General features: G+C 42.1%; 1 protein-coding gene across 1 annotated transcript; it reads left to right on the forward strand.

The window, feature by feature from the left end:
* The first annotated feature begins 2,764 nt into the window (after positions 1–2,764).
* On the forward strand, positions 2,765–5,785 carry LOC149220593 (uncharacterized). Its single transcript, XM_089387144.1, has 2 exons — positions 2,765–3,486; positions 3,748–5,785. Exons 1-2 carry the CDS (start codon positions 2,765–2,767, stop codon positions 5,783–5,785), a joined length of 2,760 nt encoding a protein of 919 aa, XP_089243270.1.
* Positions 5,786–8,033: the final 2,248 nt, after the last annotated feature.

Here is an 8,033-nt window from a genome sequence, read left to right on the forward strand (position 1 = left end):
GGAGCAAGTGGGTCCGTAGTATGGAGGCTGTCAAGTCAGATATCTGCATCGAATAACAAATGGTGGTCCCGGGTCGTGATGCACAATGGGAGATGACTTTCGAATGTGAGACCGTCGACATAGACCCAGCGCCAGAAGACCTTCTCGCTTGCTGGGGTCATGACGTTTCTGAGAAAAACTTAAAACACTTCTTCCCGAATAATGCAGTGGACCCTCGGAGTCTTGACAAGGCGGTGGGAGAAGGGTTTCTGAAGATAGGAGCTCAGGAACGGGCCTCTGTTACAAATCCTATATTGGAAGGGTTGACCACCAAACTGTCAAAGGCTCCGTCCAATGAAGAGGAAGGAGGGGAGCCGAAAGGTCTCGGAAAAGAGGAACAAGTGAGAAGATTGGCCCTTACCCCTGGGGTTGGGATAAAAAGGTCGGCTGTGGAGGTGGAAGAAGGTAACAGAGACAATGGCGATCAAAAAACTGAGCTGTTTGGGGCAGAAAAGGCAACTGATCCTGTTAAAAAGAATACAGGAAAGGGAGAAGCCAGGAAGGATGGCGGGGGTGGAAAGCGGAAGAAGATCAAACCTATCAGAATAAAGGAGGAGCGACCTAGTTGTGTGTTTGGAGTGGATATCCGTATAGATCAGGCTATGGAAGCCTCGGAAACATTATTAGTTGGTAGAGTCCGAGGAAGAAAGTTCTCGGTAGACTACATCAAGGATTGGGCTCAGTCAGAATGGAAAGAAGCACCGGGTCAGCCAGAACAAATAAAAAATTTGGACAGAGGATGGTTTTGTATTCGGTTTGGACATAAGGAGCATGTCGACTGGGTGATGGAAAAGAACTGGAGCTTCGGGAAGAGGCCAATCCTTTTTAGAAGATGGACGCCCCTGTTTGACGCCCAAAAAGAAAAAGAGGTGGAGTCCCCAGTCTGGGTCAAACTTCCGGGTCTCCCTATGCAATTCTGGACTGACTCGGCCTTCACCTCTATTGGTAATACTCTGGGGAAGTTTCTCGACATTGATAGATCATACCTTCGATCTCACGACTGGGGAGTCGCCCGTATACTGGTAAGTCTAAACCCCAGAGAGGGCTTGGCGGATGCTATGAACCTGAAGTATCGAGGTCTTGAGTTTATTCAGACCCTGGACTATGAAAACCTCCCTTTCAGATGCCATCGATGTCATCAATATGGTCATCTGGCCCGGGAATGTCCTCTCGGACACCGTCGACGCCGAGGACAAAGGAGAAGTAGAAATAATCAGAAGGCAAACCAGAAGGTGATCATTCAGGAAACAGAGGCTCAGACCAAGGAAAGCGACCCTATGGCATCCGCTCAGGGATTGGTCCTGGAGCAAGGGAAGGCTGATGATCAGGAACAACCGGGGATTGCAGCAAACGAGTCCATCTCTTATCCGATGATTTCCCTGGGACCCTCAACAGTCTCTGAAAAGGCAGGGGAGGCTCAAGCGAGTTTGTTTCTTTCCCCTTCCTCCTCCTTATGTTATTCTAATGCTCTATCTCTGTCTTGTTGTGATGAGTCTGGTCCTTTAAGACAGCTCTTGAATGAAATGCTGGATCTGAGGATGGGTCAAGCCTCCATAGATAGTGTTATCATGGCCATTCCCTCCTCCCCATTGCTGACCTCTATTCCCATTGATGCTGCCTTTTCTGTCCCTCCTTCTGTCCGGAGTCCTGATCCCCCATATAATCTTAGACCCTTGGCCAATAGACAAGGGAAAGGGCTTGCTGTGGGTGGATTGGAGCTGGATATGGTGTCAACAGGCCAGAGGAAGCCTAGAGGAAGGAAAACTAATCTGTCGAAGGCACAGTTGAAGGTTGTCATCGACATTGCTGACGGGAAGCAGATGTCTCTACCAGGGGTGCTTAGAGCAAAGCGGACACCCTCTGCGAGTTTATGATGATCATCTTATCCTAAAATTGCAGGGTTCTAGCTAGCCTACCCAAAAAACTAGCTCTGAAGGAACTGGTCAGGTCCAACAAACTTGATATTATTCTACTCCAAGAAACTCTGGGGAAGGGGGGAGATGTTACAACCTGCCTAGTTAAGCTTCTTTCGGGATGGAGCTTTCATGTCATAGACGCCAATGGACATTCGGGAGGGGTGGCTCTGGGTTTCAACGCGAAGGTTCTTCGAGAGGTCTCCTCTTGGGGATGGGAAAATGTACTGGCTGTGGAACTATACTCCATCGAACTATGCATCCCCTTTCTCATTATCAATGTTTATGGTCCTGTTTTGGAACGGGAGAGGTTCTGGAACCCCTTCTTCGCTAAATCGTTTATGGCGCACCCAAATCTTGTAATCGGCGGAGACCTTAATTTTTCTTTGGGGATGACAGAATCTTGGGGGGTCAGAGCAAGAGCAGATCCCCTCACTGACTTCTTTCTAAATAAACTGGCCTCTTCTCTTCTGGTGGATGTCACTCCGCTCAAGATGCGCCCATCGTGGAGGAATCGAAGAATAGGAGAAGAATGGGTCGGGAAGAAGCTTGACAGATTCCTTCTCTGTGATTCGCTGACCGATAAGCTACAGGCTTTCAGACATTGGGTTGGGGAAGGCGGTCTCTCGGACCATCTCCCTGTTTTTCTCGAAGTGAAGGGTGCTTTCTCTAAACTGGGCACTCCCTTTAAATTTAATGCCTCCTAGCTTTTGGATGCATCCTTTATTAGCCTTTTCCACAACACTTGGAAGAATGCTAATCTCAGCGAAGATGAGAGCCGCAGCAAGGCTTTCATAGAAAATCTAACAAGGATGAAGGCTGCCTCTAAGCACTGGGCCCTCCAGAAGAAACTGAATGAAGAAAAAACTCTGGAAAATGTCAACTCGGAGATAGCCCTTCTTGAAGACCCAGGCGGTAATGGTTATGGAACAGAAGAGTCTCGGGCCAGACTCCAAGAACTGGAGATGGAAAGGAAGAGAATTCTCCAGACCAGGGAGGAGAGTTGGCGCTTAAAAAGTAGAGCGATCTGGTTGCAGGCGGGGGACGATAACACCAAGTTTTTCCAGAACTATGCAAAAGGAAGGAAAAATTCTAATACTATCTGGGAAATGAAGAAAGCCAATGGTGATATGGCTCGATCTTTTGAAGAGTTAGCATCTTTAGGGGTCAATTATTTCAAGAACCTCTTCAAAGCGCCAGAGGAAGCTTCTATTGCTGAAGTTATAAGAGTCGCCCAGTTCTTTCCTAGGTTCATAGAGGAGGAAGGAAATGAATCCATCATGGCACCCGTTTCTAAGGAGGAGGTAGAAGATATTCTCAAATCTATGCAAAAGGACAAAAGCCCCGGTCCGGACGGTTGGACTGTTGAATTCTTCCAACACTTCTTTGAATTCATCGGTGACGAGTTAGTGGCAGTTGTGGAAGAATCCAGGCACACAGGATCAATATACCATCCCTTCAACTCCACATTTCTCGCCCTTATTCCCAAATCTGACCTCCTGGGCTCTTTTGAAGAATTCAGGCCCATATCCCTGTGCACCTGTGTTTATAAAATCATTGCAAAAGTTATTGCCTCTAGATTAAAACCTTTTCTCTCCAGAAACATTTCCCCTGAGCAATTTGGCTTTCTCGACGGCAGACAAATTCATGAAGCGGTTGGAGTTGCTCAAGAAACTCTTCATAGTCTAAAAATTGGGAAAAAAAAAGGAGTTGTAGTGAAAATCGATTTGTCAAAGGCTTTTGACAGAATCAGCTGGCTGTACCTCAGGCTTTTGCTAACTCATCTGGGCTTCAGGTATGACTTTGTGAAATGGATTATGAGCTGTATTTCTTCCTCCTCCATAGCTGTTCTGATTAATGGAGTGGCCTCCAGTTTTTTTAGTCCTGAACGTGGTCTGCGTCAAGGCTGTCCGCTCTCTCCCCTTTTGTTCCTGCTGGCAGTAGAGGGCATCAGCCTTATGATTCACGACGCAAAAAGACAAGGGTCTCTCAAAGGCATTGAAGCAGCTGAAAATTTTTGGGTTACCCACCTCCTCTTCGTGGACGACATAATACTGTTCAGTAATGGTAGCCTGGAGGATTGTAAGATGCTCAAAAGGATCATGGACCTTTTCCTGAAGGCTACTGGACTTTGTATTAATGAGAAAAAATCCTCTCTCACGTGCACAGGTATGTCCAGAGAAATGACGCGCAGCGTGAAGATGGTCCTAAACTTCGATGTCAAAGTGCTGGAGGATACCTTCAAATACCTGGGCTTTCTTCTCAAACCTGATAACTACAGGAACAAAGATTGGAACTGGATCCTTGCAAAAATCGAATCCAAGCTGAAACATTGGAGTTTCAGATGGCTTTCCAGGGCAGGAAGGCTTGTGTTAATAAAATATGTTCTGATGGCAGTTCCAGTCTATTGGGCTAGTTTGACTTGGGTTCCCAAAGGAATCTTATCCTCAATTGACAAACTTTGCAGCAGGTTTCTGTGGGCAGGGTCCAAGACAGAGAAAGTCACCCCATGGATCGCCTGGGATAAAGTGGCTCGTCCTAAAGAGTGGGGAGGTTGGGGGATAAAAAATCTTCAATGCTTCTCCCAATCTTTAGCAGCAAAACTCGCCTGGAGGCTCATTTCCTTTGACAACTTGTGGACTTCTGTTTCAAAAAGAAAATACATTGACCCTCTATCAACGATAGATTGGATCAGATTGCCAATAAAGACCTGCAAAAACTCCTCGGTGGTTTGGAAAGCTGTGGTAGCCTCTGTCAATATTATTGAGAAGGGATTGGCTTGGAGTGTGGGGGATGGCTCTCAAATCAGGTTGGGTAGAGACCCCTGGATAGGTTGTTCAGAGCGGTTCTCTCTATCTCAGGGGTTGGTTGCGGTTTTAAAAGAGAAGGGTCGCTACACATTAAATCAGGTGGCCGATCCCTGGGCTTCCACCATATGGAGCCAAGGGTGGATGCAAGGAATAGATTTACAATTGGATGAAGAATGGCTGGAGGAATGGGATTCGTATAGGAAAGACCTCCTCAACTCTTCAGTCAGGCTCTCAGACGCTCCGGATGAACTTCGGTGGGTCTTTGCTCAGAATGGCCTCTATTCTCCAAAGATGGGGTACAAATGGATGATGACCCAAAAAGGGTGGGAAAATCTGGCTTGGTGGGCTAAACCTCTATGGAAGTTAAAAGGACCAGCGAAAACCAGACTTTTCTTTTGGTGTGTCCTGCTCCAGAAAGTCCCTACTTGGGATTTTCTTCAAAGACGAGGTAGGATTGGTCCTGGATGGTGTCCCCTCTGTAAAGATAGCATCGAATCAGTTCATCACCTGTTCCTATTCTGCCCTTTCAACTCTAGTCTGTGGACCGAAACGTTAAGGTTACTTAAAATCCCTTATAGATGGGAAGGGCAGGGGATTTTGGAAGCTTGGCAGAAGTGGTGGAAAGAAGCTTCAAATGACAGAGAGAGATCCATTCCGCTTCTCATAACTTGGGGGACGTGGCTTGCTAGGAATCAGGTCATCTTCAAGGACTCTGTCTTCCCGATTGAAAGATTGGTTGTAGAAGGAGCTGCTATTTACGATAGTATCCCTGTTCCACAGGCTACTCCTTCTCCCAGGCTGGTTCGGCAAGAAACTATAAGATATTCAATTCCGTGGGCTTATTATGATGGGGCCTCAGACATTAATGGTCGTTGTGGGGCTGGTTTAATAATTCATTTTTCAAAGGAAAAGACTGTTAAAGCTTCGGTCGGCCTAGGCCAAGGCTCCAATAACTTTGCTGAGTTGAAAGCCCTCCACCTTCTCCTTTGCTGGCTTGTCCTGAGGAACGTGCAAGAAGTTTAGATTTTCGGGGATTCTATGAACACAGTGAGATGGTTCAATGGGACGCAATTATGCAGAAATTTCATCTTGCTTCCCCTGCTTAGAGAAGCTACTCGACTTAAATATCTTTTCACGGAGATTTCCCTTAGCCACATCTTCAGGGAAAGAAATTCTGAAGCTGATCGCCTTTCCAAAGAAGGTGTTGATCAAGACATGGGGTCGTGGACTGTTTTGGAGGAGGAGAATGGGGTGGTTCGACCTCTCGAACAACCCATTTTCGATTAGCTATCATTTTTCAGAATCTGTTTCCTGTGCTTTGTACATAGTTGTTTTGCTACATTTGTTTTTCACTTTCCTGTTTCGCTGATTCTCTTCAGGTCTTTCGGGCTGTTTTCCTTGTAAAAGGAGGCTCGGTTCGACTTGCTTTCCTTTTGCTTTTCCTAGTTTTTTAGAATCCTACTCGTGTCTACGCAGGATTCTCTCTTGGACGTTGTTTGCTCCTCTTACTGCGGACACTTAGTCTCTGTTTCATCAAATCCTTCACCTGTATGACATCATCTAATGGTTTCCGGGAGGTGTGCGCTTTCTGGTCGGGTCGTCTGCCCTGCCTCTGATGCGTTTTCGGTGAGCGGATATCACAATTTGTAATTTTTTCCTGTCATCCATCTGGGACTGACGCGCTGGCTCTTTGCCATCCGGTTGAGGGTGTTTGCGCTGGTTTTTGTATCAACCAACCGAGACTTTTCTTTTACCTACTACAAGGCAAAGAATGAGTCTTTCTGTAATGCATTGCATATGCTATGTAACTAACTATTTTTATCAATAGATGGTTCAAGTTTTTTCTGTGAAAAAAAAAAAATTAAAAAAATTTATTGTAAACTAAATTTATATGTAAAGGAAAACAATTTTTAAAAGTATATTAATCAAAATCACAAGGATACAAAATATTATGAAAAATAGTCACTACTTACTCAAGTGTATGAGAGCAATTACATAACCATGAGTAAAATTAATTTAAAAAAAAAAAATTAATAAAATTAACTTAAAAAAGGAAAATAAACTTAAATGATGTAATTAAATAATTAAATTAACAATTTAATATAGATAATTATTCAAATGAATATGTTTTTTTTTAAAGTGTAATTCGCCGAGAGATTTTTTGATAATTTCCTAAGCTTTTTTGTAAGTGTCATTTGATTAGAGTTAATATGTTCTACCACATTAGTTATAATATTTCAATCTCGTCAGTTTCCAAAAACTCTCCTTTTGGATACATGCAATTATGGAATTTGGAGTTTTGGTGTTAATTTATATTTAATTTAATTAATAATAAATACAGGTTTTTTCTTTTATTTTTTGTTTTTTCAATATGTGGTTTAGTTTGCTTATTATAGAGTTTAATTTTAAAAGATTTTCGATAATTAAACATGTGATTTCTCAATAACAAAGTTATTATTTAACAAAAAAGATTCAAATAATTTAACAAAAAAGATTCAAATTAAATTAGCTCTAAAAACTAAGTTATTTAACAAAAAAAATCAAATTAAACTAGCTCTAAAAACTATTTTCAATAATAATAAAGTTATTAAATAAATCTACAAAAATAATACTGTAAGTAACCATACATTAAGCACCTATCATCCTTCATTTTGGTAATAATCAATCTCATCCAAACCAATGCACCATAGGTAAAAGATAAATATGGAGGAAATCAAGTCCAAAGAGAGTTTTTCTACTCAACAAATGTAATCACCTAAACATAATCATTGTGAAAAAATTAGGTTCATAAGCACAATTACACATTCCCTCTAATTACATTGGGGACAAAAAGATAGATGTCACAAAATTAGTAAATGTGAACAAATTAAGTACATAATTACACATTTTTTTTAATTATTTTTTAGACAAAGTTAGGCTTAAAAATATAAAGATAGGTGTCATAAAATTAGTAAAAATAAAATAAAGCTTATCCTTCTTGCGAATTTTACTCCACACAATTAGTAATAAAGCTCCTGGGATTTTTACTCCCAAATTAGTAAAAATTAGTAAAGGATGAAATAAAGCTCATCCTTGGGATTTTTACTCCAAATAAATTTAGGTAGCAAGTCAATTGTTTGCTTCTTGGGCTTACTAGGTATGTCATTTTCATCGAGTTAGAATTCTATCCTTGGAATATGATTTTTATAACTTAATTTATATTTGAAAAATTTGTAAAAAGTTATTTTTCCTTCAAAATATATATAAAAAATTAAATCATTGAGGAAATATT

Source organism: Pinus tabuliformis, chromosome Q, assembly GCF_031772625.1.
Source record: "Pinus tabuliformis cultivar Carrire ecotype Pingquan chromosome Q, CPIR1, whole genome shotgun sequence".
NCBI classification, from domain to species: Eukaryota; Viridiplantae; Streptophyta; class Pinopsida; order Pinales; family Pinaceae; genus Pinus; species Pinus tabuliformis.

What these genes read in the sequence shown, in the direction of transcription:
- LOC149220593 (XM_089387144.1), top strand. Translation starts at nt 2,765, where the DNA reads ATGAAGGCTGCCTCTAAGCACTGGGCCCTCCAGAAGAAACTGAATGAA. An exon ending in GAATTCAGGCCCATATCCCT is followed by an intron (nt 3,487 to 3,747) that starts GTGCACCTGTGT and finishes TCTGGGCTTCAG; the next exon opens with GTATGACTTTGTGAAATGGA.